We start from the raw sequence: 24,376 nt of genomic DNA, 5'->3' as shown, positions 1-24,376 counted from the left end.
GCTGGCATCATTTCATTACAGCCTGGAGAACTCCCTCTACCGTGCCTTGTAAGGCAAGTCCACTGATACCGATTCCTTTCAGCTTTTATCTGGAAATGTCTTGCTTTCTGCTTAATTCCTGAAGGATAATTTTTCTTGACAAAACATTCTTCAGGATTCGCATGCGTTTTCCTGTATCTTCTGGTCTCCATAGTCTCTGACGGGGAATTAACTGTTAATCTCATCATGGTGTCCCCAAGAACCATCTGTGACCAACTGTAAACCAGGCTTCTCTGGGAGCACAAGCTATAAAGTCCCACGTGATCTCTGGGTACTTGGAAGAGACTGCAAGGCTCTGACCTAGGACCTGTCAAAACTAAGGCCTCTTCCTCAGAGCTCCTCCTCATTTTGGATTCCCTCCTTGGAACTCCTCCCCCTCCTCCTCAGAGTGTCCATCACCTCCCTTGAGTGGCTCCTCCTCCTCAGAGCATCTCCCCCCCACACCTCCCCGAGTGGCTCCTCCTCCTCAGAGTATCCCCCCCCCACCTCCCCGAGTGGCTCCTCCTCCTCAGAGCATTCCCACCTCCTGGAGTGGTTTCTTGTCCCCAAAAAGTCACCTCCTCCTCAGAGCATCCCACTTCCTCCCCCTGTGCCTTCCTCTTCAGAGTTGCTGCTTCTCGCAGCACCCCTCCTCCTCAGAACTCTTGTTCCCAGAGCTCCTCCTCCAGTTCCTCCAGGGCTCCAGAAAACTTTGCTTCTCTGCTGGGCTTCAGACCTGCTACTGTCAAGGCTGGGCTTGTGAGTCTGCCACTCTGCTGCAGAAGAGGTGAGAGACAGACCCCCATCCAGCCCCTGAACTGGGGTGACCTTGGCACTAGAGCTTGGCAGTCACTCCTCTTTGGGCCGGGTGCTTTTCCATGTTAGAGTGGGCTGAGGGGAACCCCAGGGCCTCTTGTCCCTTGAGTGTGGATGGAGCAAGCAATTTTCCTTTGTCCCAGGCTAAGGCTAAGATGCCAGAACCACCCTGGGTCTGATAAAGAGCAGGTTCCTGGGGCTCACCCCAGAAGTCACAGGGCCCTGGAACAGGAGCATAGCCAGGCTTCAGGGCTGAGGACCTTGCTCTGAAGACAGCAGGGTGGAGACCCTACCCTGGGCCTTTGTATAACCTTCCCTTTGGAGTGTATTCTGGGTCTGTGAACACAGGCAGTACCTAAGCAAACCAGACCTCTCTCCAAAGACCCTGCTTCTTATCCTTTGGGGTTCACTGAAGGTCGGGAAGGAAGAAGGGGCTGGTGACTGGGCCCTTTCCAGCCGTGATTTTTCCCTTTGCCCCTGGAATGTTGTTGTCAGTGACTGGCCATCTTAGAAGACCCATTAACATTAATTAGGAAACACTAAAAGAAATCTACACTGAGCCAAAAATCCCAGCAGTCGGGTGGCAGGAGCAGGAGAAACTCTGAGTTCCAGGACAGCCTGGCCTTCATGTCTGCATGTGAGTTCCAGGACAGCCAGAACTACATAGTGAGTTCCTGTCTCAAAACAAACAAGAAAAGGGAAACAGAAACAAGAAATTCTACACTAAACATACAAGGAATTTGACAGGAAACGACCACAGACCACCAACAAGAATGCACAATTAATATCCTGCTGTACTTTAGCACTGTTATCTCCTGGTCTTGTTGGTATGTGAAGTCAGCAGCAGATACTGCTGTGCTCCCCTCTGCAACAGTCCAGCCTGTGTCTCCTCGCTAGTCTTGGAATTCTTTCCTGCTAAATGACTCAAGTCCTAGAGATTTGCTTTCCTTTCCAGTTATTTGTTTTGTGGTTTTTGAGACAGATCTCATACTGAAGCCTAGGTTGACCTCAAAATCAATACAATCCTCCTGCCTCAGGCCCCCAAATGCCGAGATTACAAGTAAGCTACCAGGTGTTTTTAAAGTATTTCTTCCTCCCAGCCCCGAGGATGTGAAAGGGTTGGAGATTTTGGTTTTTTCTGCAGGGCTGTGCCCACGGCATCTGGAAAGAGTTGAACTGGGGCTCCGAGGAGGCTCTAAAAGCAGCTGCCCACCATTTAGCTTGATCCTAAGGACAGACATGGAGTGTGCAAATAATGCTTCAAAGAACAAAACGTTTTGGAATAACTCTTATGGAACAAAATGCTTCCCGAGGGACTGAATGGAACATTTTCCAAAGCCTCAGCTGACCGTGTTGGCAGTGACTGCAGTGGCCACCGGCCTGTGCTCTGTTAGACCTTTATGCTGTTCGCTCACCCGGTGTGAACCTGCTGGTTACATGCCTGACTTCTAAGCTCTAGGGCACAGCTGGCAAGACCTTGCTGGTGATGAATTAGAGGTTATGACTTTGAGAGCATGAGTCCAATACTTCCTTGCTCAGCTACAAACCCCTCACCCTATTCAGATGTGTGTGTGAGAGAGAAGAGACGTACCCTGTGAAATTTGTCTCCACGGTCAGAAACGCTGTTCAAAGGGAAGGCTGTCTTTTTACGCATAGAGGACACAGTTTGGGGGTATTTGGCAGTTAGCGTCCTGACATTTATTCTGCTGCCTATGTCCTGAAAGTAGACGGGCCTTTGAGAAGGCAGCACTCAGGGGTGCACAATGGAAGACTGTGGTCCTACTGTGGGGAGAAGAGGACCTGTTTTGAGCTTTGCTAAAAAAGGCCTTGTATCCCACAAGAGTACTCAGAAACAGACTAGTGAAATGAAGTGCTCCAGTTTCTAGGACACCGCACAGACTTCTGTCCCTCTGTCTGTCCTGTCAGAGTTCTCCCTCAGTCATTCTCTTTCTGGGGGACTGGAGTAAAGAGCTGCACAGAAGAAGGAGGCCCATCCCCCTCTCCTCCAGCAGCGCTGCTCCCTCAGGGAAGATGCTCACCCACTCCTGAGCCGGTGCTCTGCTGTGTATTGTCACTGCCTGTCCAGACAAAGCTCTGGGGTTTAAAAGGAGGATCCCAGGATCATACTGCCTAGGGTCAGGGTTGACAGACCACACAGGAGGTCCCACTCTGTCATTTTGACGGAGGTTCCTGCTCAGAGTTTCGCTGGTCACATCTGTGATAGGTGAGAAACGACACTTAGCCAGGCAAAGACCTGTGTCTGCTGTGTGCGTTTCATCCATTTTCCCTTGGCTCCAGAATAGCAACAGCAACGGGAGACCATGCAACATGGCAGAAATGCCAATGGCATCCTGACCCTTTTCATGAAAGCAGTCATGATGCATTTTGGCGATACTGGATCATCTTCCCAAACACATTTCATGTGACTATCGTGGGGTTTCCTGATCCGTGGGTGCTATAATCCTTCTGTTTGGTCAACCTGTTGGGTGGTACAGCATTGCTACTTTAAGCAGGTGTCATGTCTGTTTGGTCAAAATTCTGTGTGTGAAGTAACGTTTTCAATAAATGCTAATCCCCTCAAATCCGAATCTAGTTCCTATGTTTGAATTTTTCCTTCAAAGAGAAAGAGACCAGGACAGGTGACATAGCTAGATTAGAGTGCAGGGGTCATCTTGAATGTTATTATTTCAGGGGGATTTAGTGAATAAAGAACAACAGCCTCACTGTTTGCAGGGACAGACAGGGATTGTGTGCAGTGTGTATGTGCTGTGTACCCACTTGGACATTCTTACTTGTCATCCAGGGAGACAACAGCACAGACATGGTTCTCACAGCTAGGGAAGCAGCCAGAGCTCCTAAGTGACTTCTGCAAGGTTGCCAAATAATGCGGTGGTCCGGAAACAACAGAGAGGGTGGGGGGAGGACAGAGAGGGAAACTTGTGCGCTCTCCCTAGGCGCTGTGATTTCTACTCAGCGAGGTTGATTGTAATTCAACAAAGGATGTGTTCTTCCTGTTTGGATCTTTGCCCACAAACAAAGGCATTTTCATAAAAGGCCAGTGGAAAGTATCTTGGTTTCAGACAGCCATAATCTGCCTGAGGGGCTGTGAGCTTTTTAGGTTAGGAGTAGAACAGAAAGCTAATGTCAAACTCACTGACTTGCAAACTTGTGCAGATGGTACAAAGAAATATGATCTTCATTCTAGTGGGGCTGGAGTCGACAGTGAGGGGTCTGGGTCACTAGGAAAATTGCAGAATTTTTTTCTTTAAATTTTGATGACTAAGTGAGATAGAAGGCCTGGGAGCTTTCTCTACAGTGTGCAATTACTAGCAATTGCCAACTACTCAAGCTGTACAGGGATGGAAGCTGTCTGGCCTGGCTTTTGGTCATCCAGTTCGATGAGTAGCATGTGGCAGACTGAAACAGGACCTGTGGGATGGGGAGACACCACACAGGAGTCCAGCCAAGCTACATGCTTGTCCACTGGCTCAGTTCATAGTACCTGTGCTCCTTGACTCTTCTGAGAAATTGGCTCTGAACAATGTCATGCACATCCATGCACTGAAGCTCTGGCTGGGAGGCAAGTCCTTAATCATGACCTCCTAATTCCCTATACCATCAGTGGTCACTGCCCTGGACCTGCAGTTTTCTGGCATTCCTCCTGAAGAGCTGTTGAATAACAGACTTTTCCTGGGGAAATGCAACTCATACACACACACACACACACTTCAGACCAAAGTAACACCACCACAGTGTGATAAACTAATGCTTTTTTACTGGAGTTACTAAGAGGCATATGGGGTGAAGGGTTACTTACAAGGAACAGGAATGAGTTAAAAGCAGCCACACCGCCTAAAAGTCCACCCCAATATAGTGATATTTTATATATGTTTTAATAAATAAAGCTTGCCTGAAGATCAAAAGGTAAAACTAAGCCACCAGAGGCCAGGCCGTGGTGTCAAACACATTTAATCCCAGGATTTGAGAGACAGAGGCAGACGGATCTCTGTTGAGTTCAAGGCCACCCTGGGCTTCACAAGATCCATGCAGAAACAGATCCAGGTGGTGATGGCTCACTCCTTTAATCCCAGTACTAGGGAGTCAGCGCTTTAATCCCAGTACTAAAGGGGAATATCAAACAGGACAAGGTAGAGGTTCAGCTCTCTGCAGTCACCCAGCCTTGGCAGAGGCAAGACTTCTCTAGTGGCTTGACTGCTTTGCTTTTCTGATCATCGGCCTGAACCCCAATATCTGTCTCTGGGTTTTTATTATTCATGCTACACCCCAACAAAATGGTTCATGTTTTCTGGCCCAGTCTTAAAGTGGTCGACTGGTGCAGGGAGGTGTTACTATCCAGAAGAAAAAACCCTGCCAGGCCTGTCTCAAGCTCCTAGGCCTCTGTCTTGGGTCAGGAGGGTGAGACAGAAACCAGGAGTGTGCCATCTTTACCATCTCTTTCCTGCCTGTCAGGAATCCGTCTAACTTGGTCTCTCGCATATACGTGCACACGTCTTAAGTTCAGGTAACACAGAGAACATACAGCTATAGGAGGAAAAATAAACACGTTTATCTTTTTTTCTCCCCAAGATACAAGGGTTATCTTGTAGATCTGTCTTTTTCTGGAACTGCTCAGTTTCCCATACTGGAAGTGTCTTGCAAATCCTTTGACTCGAGGGTCACTCAGTCCCCTCACATGAGGGATTTTTCATGTACCCATTCTAGGGTCACTCAACCTCTCCATACCTGGAGGTTTCTCATGACCTCCCACCATACCCAACCACAAAGGCTTACTGAGTTTCTTCATTGACTTTTCATTCTCTGACCCATACATGAGATTTTGTTGTTGTTGCTGCCATGGTTAGAGCAGAGGCCAGCACAGCTCTGTGATTTCAAAGCCAGGATGGTCTACAAATTGGGTTCTAAGACAGCCAGGAGTGTTACAGAGAGAAATCCTGTCTTGGAGGGTGGGGAGGAGGGTTCCTTATCTTCCTGAGGTTTGCACAAGAAGTATCTTCTAAAAGGCCCCTGCACTGAAGCCATAGTCCCTGGGTGGTGGTAATACTGAGAGGTAGCTGGCCCATGAGGGCTTCAGTCTAATAAATGGGTTAATTCATTGATGAGGTCATAGCAGAATCAAGGCCTGGGTTGGATGTAGTCAGTTATTGGGGATATGTCACAGAAGGCTGCATCTTGTCCCTAGTGGCTCCCAGCTGTCATGGGATGCACTCTCTCTGCCACATGTTCTCAATACTGTATGCTCTGTCTGTCTGTTCTCAATACCGTATGCTCTGTCTGTCTGTTCTCAATACTGTATGCTCTGTCTGTCTGTTCTCAATACTGTATGCTCTGTCTGTCTGTTCTCAATACTGTATGCTCTGTCTGTCTGTTCTCAATACTGTATGCTCTGTCTGTTCTCAATACTGTATGCTCTGTCTGTCTGTTCTCAATACTGTATGCTCTGTCTGTCTGTTCTCAATACTGTATGCTCTGTCTGTTCTCAATACTGTATGCTCTGTCTGTCTGTTCTCAATACTGTATGCTCTGTCTGTCTGTTCTCAATACTGTATGCTCTGTCTGTCTGTTCTCAATACTGTATGCTCTGTCTGTCTGTTCTCAATACTGTATGCTCTGTCTGTTCTCAATACTGTATGCTCTGCTGTCTGTTCTCAATACTGTATGCTCTGTCTGTCTGTTCTCAATACTGTATGCTCTGTCTGTCTGTTCTCAATACTGTATGCTCTGTCTGTTCTCAATACTGTATGCTCTGTCTGTCTGTTCTCAATACTGTATGCTCTGCTGTCTGTTCTCAATACTGTATGCTCTGTCTGTCTGTTCTCAATACTGTATGCTCTGTCTGTCTGTTCTCAATACTGTATGCTCTGTCTGTCTGTTCTCAATACTGTATGCTCTGTCTGTCTGTTCTCAATACTGTATGCTCTGCTGTCTGTTTTCAATACTGTATGCTCTGTCTGTCTGTTCTCAATACTGTATGCTCTGCTGTCTGTTCTCAATACTGTATGCTCTGTCTGTCTGTTCTCAATACTGTATGCTCTGTCTGTCTGTTCTCAATACTGTATGCTCTGTCTGTTCTCAATACTGTATGCTCTGTCTGTCTGTTCTCAATACTGTATGCTCTGCTGTCTGTTCTCAATACTGTATGCTCTGTCTGTCTGTTCTCAATACTGTATGCTCTGTCTGTCTGTTCTCAATACTGTATGCTCTGTCTGTCTGTTCTCAATACTGTATGCTCTGTCTGTCTGTTCTCAATACTGTATGCTCTGTCTGTCTGTTCTCAATACTGTATGCTCTGTCTGTCTGTTCTCAATACTGTATGCTCTGTCTGTCTGTTCTCAATACTGTATGCTCTGCTGTCTGTTCTCAATACTGTATGCTCTGTCTGTTCTCAATACTGTATGCTCTGTCTGTCTGTTCTCAATACTGTATGCTCTGTCTGTCTGTTCTCAATACTGTATGCTCTGTCTGTCTGTTCTCAATACTGTATGCTCTGTCTGTCTGTTCTCAATACTGTATGCTCTGTCTGTTCTCAATACTGTATGCTCTGTCTGTCTGTTCTCAATACTGTATGCTCTGTCTGTCTGTTCTCAATACTGTATGCTCTGTCTGTTCTCAATACTGTATGCTCTGCTGTCTGTTCTCAATACTGTATGCTCTGTCTGTCTGTTCTCAATACTGTATGCTCTGTCTGTTCTCAATACTGTATGCTCTGCTGTCTGTTCTCAATACTGTATGCTCTGTCTGTCTGTTCTCAATACTGTATGCTCTGTCTGTTCTCAATACTGTATGCTCTGCTGTCTGTTCTCAATACTGTATGCTCTGTCTGTCTGTTCTCAATACTGTATGCTCTGTCTGTCTGTTCTCAATACTGTATGCTCTGTCTGTCTGTTCTCAATACTGTATGCTCTGTCTGTCTGTTCTCAATACTGTATGCTCTGCTGTCTGTTCTCAATACTGTATGCTCTGTCTGTTCTCAATACTGTATGCTCTGTCTGTCTGTTCTCAATACTGTATGCTCTGTCTGTCTGTTCTCAATACTGTATGCTCTGTCTGTTCTCAATACTGTATGCTCTGCTGTCTGTTCTCAATACTGTATGCTCTGTCTGTCTGTTCTCAATACTGTATGCTCTGTCTGTTCTCAATACTGTATGCTCTGTCTGTCTGTTCTCAATACTGTATGCTCTGTCTGTCTGTTCTCAATACTGTATGCTCTGTCTGTTCTCAATACTGTATGCTCTGCTGTCTGTTCTCAATACTGTATGCTCTGTCTGTCTGTTCTCAATACTGTATGCTCTGCTGTCTGTTTTCAATACTGTATGCTCTGTCTGTCTGTTCTCAATACTGTATGCTCTGTCTGTTCTCAATACTGTATGCTCTGTCTGTCTGTTCTCAATACTGTATGCTCTGTCTGTCTGTTCTCAATACTGTATGCTCTGCTGTCTGTTCTCAATACTGTATGCTCTGTCTGTTCTCAATACTGTATGCTCTGTCTGTCTGTTCTCAATACTGTATGCTCTGTCTGGCCACAGCCCCTTAGCAATGAAGCAGGTTGACATGGAGTGAGACTATCACCAAATATCTATCCGCCAAAATAAATCTTTTTATCCTTTTAAGTGTTTCTCTTAAAACTTATTTGTCAAAGAAACAAAACCCCAAGTAACAATCTTGTGTGCAGAGTAACCACACTGTAGTGCTTGAAATGTCCAGTTTCAAAATAATGAGACAGGCCAAAGAGACAGAACGAATAGTCCATACACAGTGAGTGCAGACTATCCCTGACACTGAAGGCGCTGGATGAAGACTTCAAATCAGCTCACTGAAATCTGTTCAAAATGCTAAAAGATGTCTTTCAAAAGTAAAAGATTGGGGCTGGAGAGATGGCTCTGTGGTTAAGAGCCCTGACTGCTCTTCCAGAGGACCCAGGTTCAATTCCCAGCACCCACATGCAAGTTCACAACTGTCTGCAACTCCAGGTCCAGGGGACCCAATGTTCTCTTCTGGCCTTTGCAGGCACCAGGCATGTACAAGGTACACAGATACCTGCCAGCATTCACCTATACTCATAAAAAAATTTAAAAAACTGAAGTATTAACAAATACCAGTAATGAGACAGAAACTAAGAACAGAGACCAAAAGAAATTCTGTAGTTGAAAATGACAATAATCAAACTGAAAATCCCTTCGGTAACTCAAGAGCAGATCTGAGTAGTCAGAAGTAAGAGTCAGTAAGCATAGAGACAATGACCTGAGCAGCAGCAATTAAGAATGAAGAGGGAGGGTAGTGATCCAGAAACCTTTATGTTGACCAACTTCTTTGTCGTGCAGGCCCAGTTAAAAATATGATGAAGCAGCTGGCAGACACCTCTCATCTCGGGAAGCAGAGGCAGAGGCGGCCAGATCTCTGTGAGTTCAAGGCCAGCCTGGTATACAGAAATATTTCCAGGACAGCCAGGGCTACACACAGAGAAACCCTGTCTCGAAAAAAAAATTTTTTTTTTGATGAAGCCAATAATCTCTGTGTATAAGAAATTCCAAGGAACTCTGTGGTACTGAATTTAAATTTTCAGCTTGACCTCATTTATCTCTTAGGATGTACCTGAGTGTTTCTGTAAGGAGTTTCCAGTGAGGTTTAACTAAGGCAAAAAGATCTACCTGGATGTTGGTGGTACCACAGATTGAATAAGAAGGGAGAAAGGAGGAAGCGAGCTGGGCATCCCTATTGATCTCCTCCTGCTATCTGAAGGTGTGTATCTCCTGCTGACTGACTGTTGGAGACTGGCTGTCCCATGCTCCTGCCACCACAGCTTTGAGATGCCCCACCCCCAGGCGTTTCCCATCATGATGGACTGTGCCCTCAGATTGTAAATCAAACCCCAGGTCCCCTGTTGGCTCGTGACAGGTATTTCCTTACAGATGTGAGAAAAGTTAACTAATAAAAACTCCTCGGACAGCTTCCACCAGAACAATTTCTGTACAGTTTTAACACAGTTATCAAAGAGCAGAAATCTGGAAGCAGGAAAGAAGCAACTCACCATGAGGGCCTTCAACAGCATTAGCATCTGGTTCCTTTTTTTTTTAATTAATTAATTTATTTATTAAGGATTTCTGCCTCCTCCCCGCAACCGCCTCCCATTTCCCTCCCCCTCCCCCAATCAAGTCACCCTCCCTCATCTGCTCGAAGAGCAATCAGGGTTCCCTGACCTGTGGGAAGCCCAAGGACCGCCCACCTCTATCCAGGTCTCCTAAGGTGAGCATCCAAACTGCCTAGGCTCCCCCAAAGCCAGTACGTGCATTAGCATCTGGTTCCTAATGGCAGTTAGAGGCAGGAGAGACACTGTCCCTCCAGAAGTGACTAGAGATGTTGTAGACTAGAGTTTGTAAAAGGGTGACTGGGCCGGGCCGTGGTGGCGCACGCCTTTAATCCCAGCAGAGGCAGGCGGATCTCTGTGAGTTCGAGACCAGCCTGGTCTACAAGAGCTAGTTCCAGGACAGGCTCCAAAACGACAGAGAAACTGTCTCGAAAAACCAAAAAACCAAAAACCAAACAAACAAACAAACAAGAAAAGGGTGCCTGGGGGCAGAGGGTGGTTCCAGTCCTTGGAAGTACCTAGAGAGGGAAAGAAAGGGAACAGGCTGTGTAGCTGCCCCTTCCTCTGTCCTACCCTGCGTGCTTCTTCTGGCTGCACAGACAATGTAGCAGCTTGACTCAAAGTGAGGACAAAGGGCATCTCTGCTCCTTTAGAAGGATAAAGCCCCAGATGTTCAAATGCCGAGAATGTGATAAGCATCCTACCTGTGCCAGGTATATGAACTGTGGAAGGCTGCGTGTGTGCCCTGGCATCCCTGGGGTGGGCTGCTGGTCAGGGAAACTTTCTGTAGCCTGACCTTGACCAGCTTCCTGCTCCTCGAGGACTTGATGCACTGATATCAGAGATCAGCTATTGCCCTCTTCCCAGTGCCCCTCACTCACCATACCAGGCTCCTGGCCCCACAGCCAAGTGTCCTGCTGTGCCATTCAGGCTGCTCACCCACTGCCAACCAAGTCCTCCAATGAAGCCTCCAGGAAAGTCCCACTCCAGACTGAGGCAACACTCCAAGCCTCTCTAAGTTCTGTTGTCTATATACCTCCTCTTAACCAAGTGTCTGAGCAGGGGAGACCTGCCCACAAAGGACCCAGTACCCAGATAAGCACAAGCAGCATGCTAAGCTTACATGGTTTCCCCAGGTTTCTGTCCCCGTCCCCTACACAAGCTGTTAAAAACCTAGAGGGCGGTACCTCTAAGGCTACCCTGCCCCTGGCCTGCCTTGGCCTCTGAACTGATAACACAGCAGCTTGGCTAGAAAGCAGAGGACAAAGGGCAGCATTGGCTCCTCTCTAAAGGACCAGCCCAGGCCAGGAGAGTGCCAAGCATGTGATAATACTGTTTTTCCTGGTCCTAGGGGCTGGAGTGAGGACCAAGAAGTGTTTCCAGACAGCATAGGGGCAGGCATGGGGCTGCTGACTGGGGCTGAGCTGTGGTCCGTGGCCATATTCTTGGTCATCTTCCTGCTTCTGGTGGACCTAATGCACCGGCGCCACCGCTGGACTGCCCGCTATCCACCAGGCCCTATGCCATTGCCTGTGCTTGGGAACCTGCTGCAGGTGGACTTCCAGAATATGCCAGCAGGCTTCCAAAAGGTAAGGGAATTGTTGGAGGTCAGGAGAGGTCATCAGAACACAGTGGGTGGTAGTGCAACTTCCTGCTGCACAGGAGCTGGTCCACAGGACAAAGCAAGTGAAGAGGCTTCCTTCCATTGCGGAGAGTGGTGCAGGACTTGAGGACACCCTGAACTTCCCAAAGGCAACGGCCAGGAGGTGGGATGGGACCTAACAGCCAATCTGAGATCTAGTGAACATGACAGAATATAGTGGGTGGTGGTGGTGCTGGGGCTGCATCCTAATTCCAGCATGCCTGCAATTGGGAGACTAAGGCAGGTGGGTTATGAATTCCAGGCCACCTTAAGCTACATAATGACACTATCTCTAAAACCAAAACTTGAGAGCCAGGTGTCACGGTGATGCATGCCTCTAATCCCAGTACTTGGAAGGCAAAGGCAGACATATTTATTTGCATTCTAAGCAAGCCTGGTCTATCATATTGAGTTCCAGGCTAGCCCATGATACAAAATGAGAATGTTTCAAAAACAAACTCTAAAATCTTTAAAGGAATGAAAGCCCAATACAGTGGTACAGATCTCTAATCCCAAGTAAATCTCTGAGTTCAACACCAGCGTGGTCCACATAGCTAGTTCCTAGACAGCCCTGACTACATACTGAGACCTTGGCTCAAAAATGCACACACACGCACGAACACGCAATAAAAATAAAAGGAAAATCGAGTTATATAGGTCTCACATTCCTTTTCATCCTTCCAGATGGAAATGTTTTGAGAATGTGGGAGAGGCCATGATCCTGAACAAGTGTTTCTGTCAGGAAATCAAAGTTGAGAGAGGTGCAGCTACTGTTTCCGTCCTTTTGCTAGTTCAGATTCTCGGGCTCCTTACTAACACCCATGAGTCTTAGTTTCCTCATCTAGACATGGGGATGCTAGTACATCAGTTGGCATGTGTGGCACTAGCAAGATCATGGTGCAGGGACGATAAAGAGTTGTAGGTGACTCCCTAGACAAATAATACCAGATTTCATCCTTCTGTGAGACTCACTACTGGACCGCCCTGCCAGGTCCTATCAGTACAGCTAAGCACAGGGATCCAGGCTTGCCAGTAATGCACTGACTCCTTGCCTACAGCTGCGATGCCGCTTTGGGGACCTGTTCAGCCTACAGCTGGCCTTTGAGCCAGTGGTTGTCCTAAATGGACTGACAGCCCTGCGTGAAGCACTGGTGAAACACAGCGAGGATACTGCTGACCGGCCACTACTGCATAGCAGTGACCACGTGGGCTTTGGACCGCGTTCTCAAGGCAAATGCAGAATATGACAAACGTGGTGGGAAATGGAAACTGGAGAGGGTTCGGGGATTAAAGACAGTTTGGGACCAACTGTGGGGGAGGGACAGGCACAGGGAAAAGACAGCAAAGGCAGACAGGATGGACAGAGGATCTTAGAGGACGAGGTTCTCAGGCCTCGGTGCGGTCCTCCAGGTGTACTCCAAGCACAGTACGGGTCTGCCTGGCGTCAGCAGCGACGCTTCTCTGTGTCCACCTTTCGTCACTTTGGCCTGGGCAAGAAGTCACTGGAGCAGTGGGTGACCGAGGAGGCCAGATGCCTCTGTGCTGCCTTCACCAACTACAATGGTAGGTGATGGATTGGTGGGTACCAGTGTGGATAGACAGCAAACACCCTGACCGGCATTTCCACTCACAGGACACCCTTTCAGCCCTAACGCCCTATTGGACAAAGCAGTGTGCAATGTGATCGCATCCCTCCTCTATGCGTGCCGATTTGAGTATGATGACCCACGCTTCATCAGGCTTCTGAACTTGTTGAAAGATACTATTGACCAGGAATCTGGCTTCCTGTCCATGGTACCCAGAAAACTACATACAGTGGGGCCTCTCAGGAAGATGATCAACATGCAGGAGTGACTGGGAGAGGGCATTTGGGAGGAGCTAGGCAACTTCAATGGGAGGGGAGAGGATAGACTGGGGACAAGTGCTTGGAAATGCTGAGTACCTGTGGAAGGCACACAAGCCTGCAATTTCCGCAGTATGATAGCCCTTCTGGAAGCTCAGGGCAAACAGGAAGTTTAGAGACTCACACTGGGAGGGACTACGTCACTAGTTCATCCTGCAGGAGTCTGGGAACAAGGCTGTTCTAGGAAAGCACAGCACAGGGAGCACCCAGATCCCTCTATTGATCCTCTCTGTTGTTCACAGCTCCTGAATGGGATCCCGGTGCTCCTGAACATCCCAGGGCTGCCTGACAAGGTCTTCTCTGGAAAAAAGGCCTTCATGGCCCTGCAGGATGAACTGCTAACTGAGCACAAGATGACCCGGGACCCTACCCAGCCACCCCGAGACCTGACTGATGCCTTCCTGGCAGAGGTGGAGAAGGTGATTGGCAAGAGATGGGGCCAGGGGCTGTGGGCTGATGTCCAGTGTATCCCCAAGTGACTCAGCACCTAGTTTGCTTGGGGACAATGGGAGGCCACTGAGGGTCTACCTCTCCCCACTGAGTCTACCATTTATGCCTTGCTCAGGCCAAGGGAAAACCTGAGAGCAGCTTCAATGATGAGAACCTGCGTATGGTGGTGGCTGACCTCTTCATGGCAGGAATGGTAACCACTTCTATCACGCTGTCCTGGGCCCTGCTGCTCATGATCCTGCACCCGGATGTGCAGAGTGAGTCTGGCTGGGGCTGGGAAGAAAGGAGGAGGGGTGAGGCACACCCCTTAAGCTCACCTGGGACACTTGACCCAGACTCCAGCAAGGGTGACAGCCATCTTTCTCCTATAGACCCAGCCCTTCACACAGAGGTAGTAAAGGGACAAGGGGCATCTGCCTGGGGCTCCTTAACCGGGGAGATGCTGTTTCTCCAGGCCATGTCCAACAGGAGATCGATGAAGTCATAGGGCAGGCGCGGTGTCCAGAGATGGCAGACCAGGCCCGCATGCCCTACACCAATGCTGTCATTCATGAGGTGCAGCGATTTGGTGACATCCTCCCACTTGGAGCGCCTCACAAGACATCTCGTGACATTGAATTGCAGGGCTTCCTTATCCCTAAGGTAGGCCTGCGGCCCTCCAATGTCCAGTCAGTGTTATCAGCCAGCTGGTGGCCTGAGCTGTCCAGTTGAGAAGGACTGGAATCTAGGCAGTCCATTCTCAACTGCACAGTACCAACTTTCCCTGGTGAGTATGGGAAGTGGAACAGTAACAAGAACTGTACAGCAGAACCCTAGCTAGAAAATCGAGCAAGCTAAAACATGGCTGGGGTGGTTGTAGCAGTCACTACCTACAAGTATAGGCGACAGTGTTTAGACCTATGCCACCTGTCACATATCCCTGTCTTAGTATCAAAGAGAGCGCTAAGAAGCTTCTAGAGCTGAGGTTGCATGAAAGGATTAAGTATTTGAGGTAGAGACTGTACATGTGATCATAGTGTCCCTGTCCCGGTTCATGTTCACACTGTGTGCCTCCTGCCAGGGGACGACCCTCATCACCAACCTGTCCTCAGTGCTGAAGGATGAGACTATCTGGGAGAAGCCCCTCCAATTCCATCCTGAACACTTCCTGGATGCCCAGGGCCACTTTGTGAAACATGAGGCCTTCATGCCATTCTCAGCAGGTCCTGTGGGGTACCTGGTTTCCCTCCCATTTCCCAGAATGCCCTGAATTGTGAGGCCAGACCCCTGTCTGACTGAGTCCCTCTCCCACCCACAGGCCGCCGAGCTTGCCTGGGAGAGCCCCTGGCCCGCATGGAGCTCTTCCTCTTCTTCACCTGCCTTCTGCAGCGCTTTAACTTCTCAGTGCCTGCTGGACAACCCCAACCCAGCGACCATGGAGTCTTCAGGGGTATGACAGCCCCATCCCTGTACCAGCTCTGTGCTTTTCCCCGCTAAGAGGAAGGACAAAATCTCACTGCCCTGCTGAGGTCCTAATGTGCAATAAATCATTTTACTCAGAACTAAACCATCCCCATGAGATCTCCAGGCTGGAATGAGATCTGGGTAGGCTCCCGTGGACATTCACAACTCCCTACTTATTCTTACATGACCATGTGACCCCATGGGAAGGGCTGGTCTGTTGAACCTCAGAGAATGATACCTACCCCTACCTTTTCCCCCCAACCCTCACTTTTCTCACCCAAATTTGTTGAAGGAGCGGCAGGGCTGCGTTCCGGCCGCCCTGGCTCCTGCCTGGCTAGCTCAGTTGGTAGAGCATGAGACTCTTAATCCCAGGGTCGTGGGTTTGAGCCCCACGTTGGGCACCATTCTGTTGTATGAGCTGTGGGCCTTTTCCCACAGCCCGGCTCCCAGCCACCAGCTAGCTTATACCCCAAAATAACAACACACAAACTGTATTCATTTAAACACTGCCAGGCCCATTTCTATTAATGTGTGTAGCACTGAGGTGCACTTACAGGGAAGATTCTAGCCTACGTCCATCCTGGGTCAGAGCTTCATCGCATCTGCTCCAGAGAGGAGAGCTATTGAGTCTGAGCTCACTTCCTCCTCCTCCCAGCATTCTGTTCTGTTTACTATACCCACCTATGTTCTAACTCATCAGGACCAAGCAGTTTTTTATTAGCCAATGACCTTCCTCAATCACAAATTGATAATGTTTGTACATAGATGCCAACACCTGGAAGCAGAGCCAGAAAGGACTGCTGATAGGTGACAGTGTCAGTTACACAGAAGGGAAGGCAGGATTCCTCCTAGAAGCCCCCATTTCAGACCCCCTTCCACCTGCCACACAGCTGAGGCTAACTGCTCAATGAGCATCATCACAGCTACTGCCTAACTTCCATGACATTCTAGAGCTGCAGAGAAGTCAGGAAGGCTGGAAATGATATGCCAGGTTAAGTGCCCAAGGTTAGTCATCAGGGACCAGCTGCTTCCTTAAAACACTTTATTGGTGTCCAGTATGGGTTACCTCCCAAGCTTCTTAGTCACCACTATGACCCATCAGGGTTACTGGTGTCCAGGCCCCTGCACAGTGAGAAGGTGAGACAAAGCTTGGTAGAACCAGCAAGCTCTGTGTTGTAACAGGCTCCCAGACCTTAGTAGATCCCCAGACCTTAGCACAACCTTCTCCAGGATGGAATTACCATTCATGCCATAAAACTCAGCACACTGACAGCACCTCTTGCCATAATGAAAGCAAACACCCAATCCATCGAAGCCCATAGTTCTGGGAAAGTCTCTAAATGCACTAACCTTGCTTTTTTGGCTTCTGTAGTTTTGCTTCTGGCTAACTCTTCTTATTAACTGATATTTGTCAATCCAGGATATGTTTATTTTTCTTAAAAAAGAAAAAAAAGCTCACCCTTAGAAAAACTCAGGACTGCACTGGGATCCTGAACACTTAGTGTAGTTACCAGCCGGCTAATAAAGACTTTCTATTGGCTTAGACCTGTGTCTGAGCAGTCTTCTCTAGTGGATACCCCCACAATATTTCTAAATGTTTGGGGCTGGAGAGATGGCTCAGAGGTTAAGAGCACTGACTGCTCTTCCAGAGGTCCTGAGTTCAATTCCCAGCAACCACATGGTGGCTCACTGCCATCTGTAATGAGATCTGGTGCCCTCTTCTGGCCAGAAAGGATACAGACACACAGAACACTGTATACATAATAAATAAATCTTTAAAAAAAAATATTTCTAAATGTTCTACCAAGATCCCCAGAGACTAGACCTTGAGACACTGGGGGTCTCAGATCCTCAGAGCAGGGAAGAGTGCAAAGGTCAAGGAATTCCTAGGGGGTGCAGAACAGGAAGACTTTCCAGGACCCTATGACTCCCTTTGATCAACCTCTGCCTAAAGTTTTGGAGGAGTCTCCTCCACTCCAATAGGAAAACAAATTCTAATGCCACCTGGTCTGTTACCTGCAGAGGTAAGTCTGGGTAAGAAGCCTTCTGTTTAAAGTACAACGGGTGCTGCTGATCCAGCGTCTGGGATCCATGTGAGATATCACCAGACTCCCCTGGTCTGCTCGGGTGTATGAACGTATGGTGGCCACCCCTGGTTGTCTTTACTGTGTGTCTCTGTGCATCTCTATTCCTGTCAGTTCTGTTGACTGGGGAAACATCTAAATGGTAGGATCCTGCCCCAGTCCTCTCTCCGTGGTCCACAACTTCCTGTGGGCTCACAGGTAGCATCTGCTGCTGTTGCTGTGGCAATGCTGGCAGCAATGGTGGCCATGAGACCCACCTCAATCTAGGTTCCTGGCCTCCCCAAGCACAATAAGTTGCCCCCATTCTCGTATTGGTGGGGTCAAGCATCATGTGCTCCACTGCGGTTGAAACTTCAGCCCTAGTTATGGGGGGAAAAAATTTTTTAAAGACTCAATACTCATGGAAGCATAGACTTGAGCCATCTAAAAATTCTGCTTCCAGTCTGGAACTCCAGTTAGATTCTTTAACAAGTTTGTTCTTCAGAATGAAGAGGGATTCGACCTCCTCTTTATGAGACAAGAAGGTCTCTATATAACACTTTGGTTTCTTTTTTGTTTTTTATTTATTTAGCTAATTAGAGAGAGGGCTGCAGAGTGAAGCTTTGCCCTCCTGTCTGGTCCGTCCTCAGTCGGATCTCTGCATCTTTCCATCAAGGGTCAGGATGAAAACCCAGAGTGGTAAAACTGTGGTCACAGCACCTGCGAAGGGGTCCAGATCGTCCTCTGTCCATAATGTGTGACCAGATTGGGCTGTGAGAGACCCTACCTCAGGGCTTTTTCAGTGAGGCAGATCACATCCTGCTGCTTCGGTGGTCTGGGCAGGAGTGGGCTCTATATAACACTTTAAAAACTCAACAAAAACAAAAAACAAAAACAAAAAACTACTTGTTACTTCTATGCCAGTCAATCAGAGATAATCAGAAAGATTTAGCCATGATCAAAAAAAAAATAAGAGAAAAACATCAAAATCTAACAACTGATACCAGTCTCTGTTCTGGACCCCTGGCTAATTATTATATTTATGTTGGACCAGTCATTGGTTGATCACTCCTACAAATTCTGCACCACTTTACCCCACCACATCTTGCAGGCAGGACAAATCGTAGGTTGGTGTCACAATCCCTTAACTAGAAGCCTTGCCTGGGTATAGAAGATGGCCAGTTCAGGTTCCCTATCTCCCATTACTAGGAGTCTTTCCTAGAATCACCTTCATGGAATCCTGGGAGTTACAACTACACTAGTTTTATACTAGTGTAGTTCATTCTGAAGAACATTGAAATGCCCCCCAATTCCAGTCATCTCTCCCAGTTTTTTCCCCCAACCCCCCATTCCCTCCTGTTAATATCCCCACCCACCCTGAATTTACCCTTGTAATCTCTTCTATTTCCCCTTCCCAGTGAGATCCATGTGTCCCCTGTAAGCCTTCATTATTATTTAGTCTCTCTGAGTCTATGTTTTATAGCATGATTATCTTTAGAATTTCTGGGGTCATTTATATAAAAATATTAAATGCTTAAGAAATTTGTATGCTATCCTTGCACAGTGACCAAATCAATCTTTTCTGTTCATTTTTTCCAATTTTACTTTGTGTGCTACAGAAGCAAGAGTAAGTCCTGATAAATTTTAAAGACGTGTGTGTGTGTGTGTGTGCGTGTGCGTGTGTGTGTGCATGTGTGTGTGTGTCACATGTGTTCAGATGCTCAATGGGGACTAGAAAAGGGTACTGGACTCCCTACTGCTAGAGTTGAGTTATGGTAGTTCGTGAACCCGACAACATGGAATTATACAGAGAGTTTCAGGTTGCCAGGTTAAAATATAAAGGAGGGGAGAGAAAAAAAAAAAGAAGGAAAGAAAAAATTCACAAAATAAAAGCCATCAGTAATATGGTGGTTTAGCCCCCAAAGGCTCATATATTTGAATGCTATGTCCCTAGGTGGTGGAACTGTTCTGGGAAGGATTAGGAGGTGTGGCCTTGCTGGAGTAGGTGTGGTCCTTGTTGGAGAAGATGTGTCACTGGTGGTGGGCTTTGAGGTTTCAACATCCCAGGCCAGGCCTTGTCTCTCCCTGTCTCTAACTTGTAGCTAAGATATAAACTCTCACTGGGTGATGTTGACACATGCCTTTAATCCCAGCACACAGGAGACAGGGGCAAGCAGATCTCTGTGAGTTCAAGGCCAGGCAGGTCTATGGAGTGAGTTCCATGACAGACAGAGATACACATAAAAAACCCTGTCTTGGAAAACAGAGAGAGAGAGAGAGAGAGGGGGGGGGGGGCTCTCAGCTACTGCTTCAGTGTCGTGCCTGCCTGCTGCCATGCTTCCCACTTGTCACTGTAGCGGTTTCTGTTTTCTTCACACTTGCCGTCCAGTGATAACCTTATGAGACATGCCAGCAAAGCCAGAGGTCCTCAGAACGGATGATTTAAGGATCCTTCCAGCTTCCACGGTTTGGGATGGAAAATTCCTTGTATAAACAGAGCTTATTAGGCTTAGGTGTGTTAGCACCCAAGGAGGTTGAGGCAGGGGAATCAGAAGTGTAAGCCAACCAGGGCTACATAGCGAGTTCCTGTTCAAGAGATGGCTCAGCGGTTAGGCACACTGGCTGTTCTTCCAGAGGATCTGGGTTCAATTCCCAGCTCCACAAAATATCTCACAACCATCACTTCTGGGGGCAAACATCGCCTTCTTCTGGTCTCTGCAGGCACCAAAAACACACGTGCTGCACAGACATAAAATTTAAAAAAAAAAAAAGGCAACCAAGTGCAGTGGGCACACACCTGCAGAGGCAAGAAAGTCACTACAAGTTCTGAGGCCAGCTGGTCTACACAGAGTTCCTATCAGACAACAAAAAAAAAGCAACGCCTACAAGTGAGTTAAAAAAAATAGAAATGGAGATTATTACTATTATCTGCCTCCCGAAGCGATGACGAGTTAAAATAGATAAATAGGTAAACAGATAAATAAATAGAAATGGAGTTAATACTATAACCTGCCTCCCAAAGCAATGACAAGTAAGTTAAGATAGATAGATAGATAGATAGATAGATAGATAGATAGATAGATAGATAGATAGATAGATAGATAGATAGATAGAGAGATAATAGAAATGGAGTTATCACTATTAACTTATTATCTGCCTCCCAGGGCTGAGAAACGCCAAAAAATTCAAGCCAGATAGCGCTCTGTCATCTACACCATGTCTGGAAGAAACGGTTTTTCGGACACGCACACAATACGTTCAGCAGTATATACCGTCACTGCGGAAAGACCGACACGGTGGCGCCGTCATCTACCTCAGAGCCTGCCGCCCGCGGGGCTGAAGGAACAAACTTCTGGGCAGGCCCGGACGTCGCGCTTCGGACCGCTAACGGAAGCCTGGACGCTGCGCCCCCTGCTGGCTCCGGGAGACCCTCGGCGCCACCTCGACCGCCCCAAGCGCCGGTCCCCGTTCCCTCCTCAAAGCCCGGCTTCCGGAGAGGCTTCCAGCCAATCCACCGCCCTCTCGCACCGCAGAAAGAACGGCGACGCGTCACCTAGCACAGCGCCTGCGCGCGCCCAGGGGGCGGGGCTTCCTTGGCAAGATGGCTGCCAGCGGCTTGCGGCAGGCCGGTGCCGCAGCCAGCACCGCGGTGAAGCCTATTTTCAGTCGTGACCTGAACGAGGCCAAGCGGAGGGTGCGCGAGCTCTACCGCGCTTGGTATCGGGAGGTGCCGAACACTGGTGAGAGGCAGGGGTGCGTCCGGGGCCCTGAGGCACCTGCCCAAGGTCTCACGGCCGAGCTGAGGTCACCGACTAGGGCAGAAACGACTTCTGGCTTTCGGGGGAAGAGGGTCTCGCGAGGCAGACGTGCCCCACACCGGGACACAGCTTCCAAGCGACCTAGCCGCTTTGGTGGCTTTTGTTCCTGTATTCCTTACCAAGCCCCTGGGAGGGGAGAGCAGGGACTGTGGGTGACTCTTGATTGCAGCTGAGGACACCGAGAGACAAAGTGACGGGACCGGGCTCCAGAGCTAGCCCCGGGAGCTTCTGGAACCCAGGGTCAGCTTACAGTTCCAGACATGTTCCAGATGGCGAAGGACTTGTAGTTAGCCATTCCCCATTCTGGAAAACAAACTGGATCATAGGAGGGAAACGACTTGGCCAAGGCCATGCAGTAGCTTCCTGGAGCCCTTGAAAGCCTCCAGGTTTGATGGCTTCTCAGGTCTCCCTAGCTTTGCTAACTCAGCTTGCTCTAGTATTTTGAAATCTCATCGCTACTTCTACAGAACACCTCTTTTCCTTGCGATGACGGCGACTCGCTCACCCTGAATGCAGACTGTTATCTTGACGTCTCCCTCGGTGCTGTCACTGCTGGATTCTGAAAGGGGCGAGAGTTGAGATGTCAGGGACATCTGTTGTTGAGTAGACGGGTATTTAACATGGACCACCATAGCTGATCTGAGGGGGAAGGCATTTTCTAGTGAGTGACAGACACACCTCAGAGCTACTGAGAGGCAGCAACACTTTCCTCGGGTTCTGCCCTTTATTCGCAGTGTGTGACCTTGGGTAAGACTTTCCATTTGTACTATTCGCTCACCTGTGAAATAGGCATAATACTGTCTTCTTTAGGGAGTTACTATATTAAATAGGTTACTATAGTAACTGACCAAACCTTGAGGAAGGTACTGACGGGGGTGGAATTCCTCACAGTTCTTAGAACAGACTGAAGGAGCAAAACCTACCTGAGACCCATGTTTACTTGAGAGCACTTTGGTTTCTCTAGGTCGGATGCTTCACAAAAGTGAGATTCTAAATTCCAGGTTCTGTGTCAGTGTGCATTTGTTTAGTGTCCTGGTCATCTTACAACCCCATTTGTTTTGTTTTTTCCAAAATCTCTCAGCTACTCTCTGAGAGCCTAAATTTATAGTGTTTACCATTTCCAAGATCACTGAATTTGAGTATGATGAAAGGCTCAAACTTGATTTTAACACAGCTGTTCCTAATTAATGGTTTTCAGAGATTATTATGACTTTGGGGGGGGTACCTTTTTGTGACTTTTTGTTCTTTTGTTTTTTCTGGGACAGTGTCTCAGTCTGTGCCCTTGATTGGCCTGGAACTTGCTGGACTAGACAGGCCCTAAACTCATAGAGATCCATCTGCCTCTGTGTGCCACCACACTGGGCTTGTTTTTGTTTTTGTTATGATTTCCCTCAGACCTTTGATCCACCAGCCTAAGTTCCCAATGCTGGGATTGCAGGCATGTGCCACTGTTGCTGGATAGTCCTCAGTGATAGGGCCCTTGCCTAACATGTGAAAGGCCCTAGATTCTACCCTAACTCACTCCCACGTGCACAAAAAGCACGTGGGCACACCTGTACTTCCAGCTTCTCTGGAGGTCAAGTCAAGAGCATTGAGCTCCAGGCAATTTAGCATGACCTGTGTCCAGGCTGAGGGTAGGGCTATGTGGGAGCCTCTTCTTCACTGGACATCCACTGATACAGGTATCTAAAAACATGTTTAAATGGTCTAATTTCTACAGAGTCATCATGTTTTCTCTTTAGTGCAGTTATTCCAGTTGGACATCACCGTGAAACAGGGACGGGATAAAGTCCGAGAAATGTTCATGAAGAATGCTCATGTCACAGACCCCAGGGTGGTTGACCTCCTGGTCATTAAGGTAACTACCCTCTCTGATGAACTTAAAAGATCTGCCAGCTTGTCTTGTGCTTCTGAGTCTTCATTAAAAACCAGCTGCTGCTGGGTGGTGGAGCACACCTTTAATCCCAGCACTCAGGCAGAGGTAGGCGGATCTCTGTGAGTTCAAGGCCAGCCAGGGCTACACAGAGAAATTCTGTTTCAGATTCTCCTCCTCACCCAAAAGAAAGGGGGCAGGGAGACAGCTCTTGACTTAGCAGCTATTGCTGTTTCCTAGTTCAACTGGAGGTCACCATTTCTTTTATTTTTAAAGCCAGGGTCTTACTGTGGAGACCTGGGTTGGCCCTGAGATCTGTCTGCCTCTGCCTCCCAAGTGCCAGAATTAAAGGCATGGAGGTCTCCACTTTTGAAACACTCACTATGTAGCCTGGGTTAGAATCAGACAGCCTCTTACCTCAGCCCCTAAATAAGCTTGTGAGATTGCTGAAGAGGAAGTCCACCGGGGCCTCGCATTTTGTGACTTTTTAACAATGGAAAGCAGAGGCAAGTGGATCTCTGTGAGTTCGAGGCCAGCCTAGTCTACAAGAGCTAGTTCCAGGACAGGCTCCAAAGCTACAGAGAAACCCTGTCTCGAAAAACTAAAAAAAAAAAAAAAAAAAGGAAGCAGGAAAGATGCCACCCCTGGAAGTCGCTGTCTCACCAGAAGAGGAAAGCAGGGTGGCTTCGGGGATGGTACAGATGAGGTCAGACTGTGCCCTTGTGTTTCCCAGGCCAGTCATGGTCCATCAGCAGTAGCTCATGGCAAACCAGGAAATACCACACTCTGTTACATAGAAACATGACGTTAAACCAAAAGTGTTGCGCAGTCTTGGGAACCTGTTAGTTACTTCTCTTGGAAAAGCAGCAGGTCATTGAGTCCCACCACCCTCCAAATGCAGAAACTCGCCTTAGATTTACTCACCCAGGGTCATTAGCAAGTCCATACCAGAGTACTGAACTTGAGTGTTGTGCTCTTCATTTGATGGCTTGAACTGACTACCTTCCATTCACGTGCACAGGGGAAGATGGAGCTCCAGGAAACCATCCACGTGTGGAAACAGCGGACACACATTATGCGGTTCTTCCACGAAACAGAAACACCGAGGCCAAAGGACTTCCTGTCCAAGTTCTATATTGGCCATGACCCATAAGGTGCATGTTAATATTTAATTATTTTAGAGTATAAATAAACTCATTATTTGATGGTTGTTTTGTGATAAACTTGCACCAGTGAACCCATTTCCT

The 24,376-nt window shown here is 48.0% G+C and overlaps 2 protein-coding genes across 4 annotated transcripts; both read left to right on the top strand.

The window, feature by feature from the left end:
- The first annotated feature begins 605 nt into the window (after positions 1–605).
- LOC142843173 (cytochrome P450 2D4-like) lies at positions 606–16,918 on the top strand. 3 transcript variants are annotated; one of them, XM_075960121.1, is made up of 12 exons: positions 626–805; positions 9,174–9,251; positions 9,438–9,591; positions 11,289–11,526; positions 12,638–12,809; positions 12,990–13,142; positions 13,213–13,373; positions 13,725–13,901; positions 14,048–14,189; positions 14,387–14,574; positions 14,993–15,134; positions 15,230–16,918. In XM_075960121.1, exons 4-12 carry the CDS (start codon positions 11,338–11,340, stop codon positions 15,406–15,408), a joined length of 1,503 nt encoding a protein of 500 aa, XP_075816236.1. In that variant the 5' UTR covers positions 626–805; positions 9,174–9,251; positions 9,438–9,591; positions 11,289–11,337; the 3' UTR covers positions 15,409–16,918. The 3 variants fall into 3 exon arrangements, with proteins under 3 accessions (XP_075816235.1, XP_075816236.1, XP_075816238.1); XM_075960120.1 differs by lacking the exon at positions 9,174–9,251 and having other exon boundaries at positions 606–805; XM_075960123.1 differs by lacking the exons at positions 9,174–9,251; positions 9,438–9,591.
- Positions 16,919–21,001: 4,083 nt separating this feature from the next.
- On the top strand, positions 21,002–24,370 carry Ndufa6 (NADH:ubiquinone oxidoreductase subunit A6). The gene is made up of 3 exons (XM_075960130.1): positions 21,002–21,178; positions 22,999–23,114; positions 24,151–24,370. The coding sequence occupies exons 1-3, from the start codon at positions 21,040–21,042 to the stop codon at positions 24,280–24,282; spliced, it is 387 nt and encodes a 128-aa protein (XP_075816245.1). The 5' UTR covers positions 21,002–21,039; the 3' UTR covers positions 24,283–24,370.
- Positions 24,371–24,376: the final 6 nt, after the last annotated feature.

Source organism: Microtus pennsylvanicus, chromosome 2 (assembly GCF_037038515.1).
Source record: "Microtus pennsylvanicus isolate mMicPen1 chromosome 2, mMicPen1.hap1, whole genome shotgun sequence".
Lineage (NCBI taxonomy): Eukaryota > Metazoa > Chordata > Mammalia > Rodentia > Cricetidae > Microtus > Microtus pennsylvanicus.
This window is presented reverse-complemented; position numbering and strand designations above follow the sequence as displayed.

Excerpts from the sequence above, each read along its gene's own strand:
- LOC142843173 (XM_075960120.1), top strand. The coding sequence starts at position 11,338 with ATGGGGCTGCTGACTGGGGCTGAGCTGTGGTCCGTGGCCATATTCTTG. Across the intron at positions 13,374-13,724 it reads AATCTGGCTTCCTGTCCATG|CTCCTGAATGGGATCCCGGT; the intron begins GTACCCAGAAAA and ends TGTTGTTCACAG. Across the intron at positions 14,575-14,992 it reads AGGGCTTCCTTATCCCTAAG|GGGACGACCCTCATCACCAA; the intron begins GTAGGCCTGCGG and ends GCCTCCTGCCAG.
- Ndufa6 (XM_075960130.1), top strand. The coding sequence starts at position 21,040 with ATGGCTGCCAGCGGCTTGCGGCAGGCCGGTGCCGCAGCCAGCACCGCG. Across the intron at positions 21,179-22,998 it reads TCGGGAGGTGCCGAACACTG|TGCAGTTATTCCAGTTGGAC; the intron begins GTGAGAGGCAGG and ends TTTTCTCTTTAG. Across the intron at positions 23,115-24,150 it reads TTGACCTCCTGGTCATTAAG|GGGAAGATGGAGCTCCAGGA; the intron begins GTAACTACCCTC and ends TCACGTGCACAG.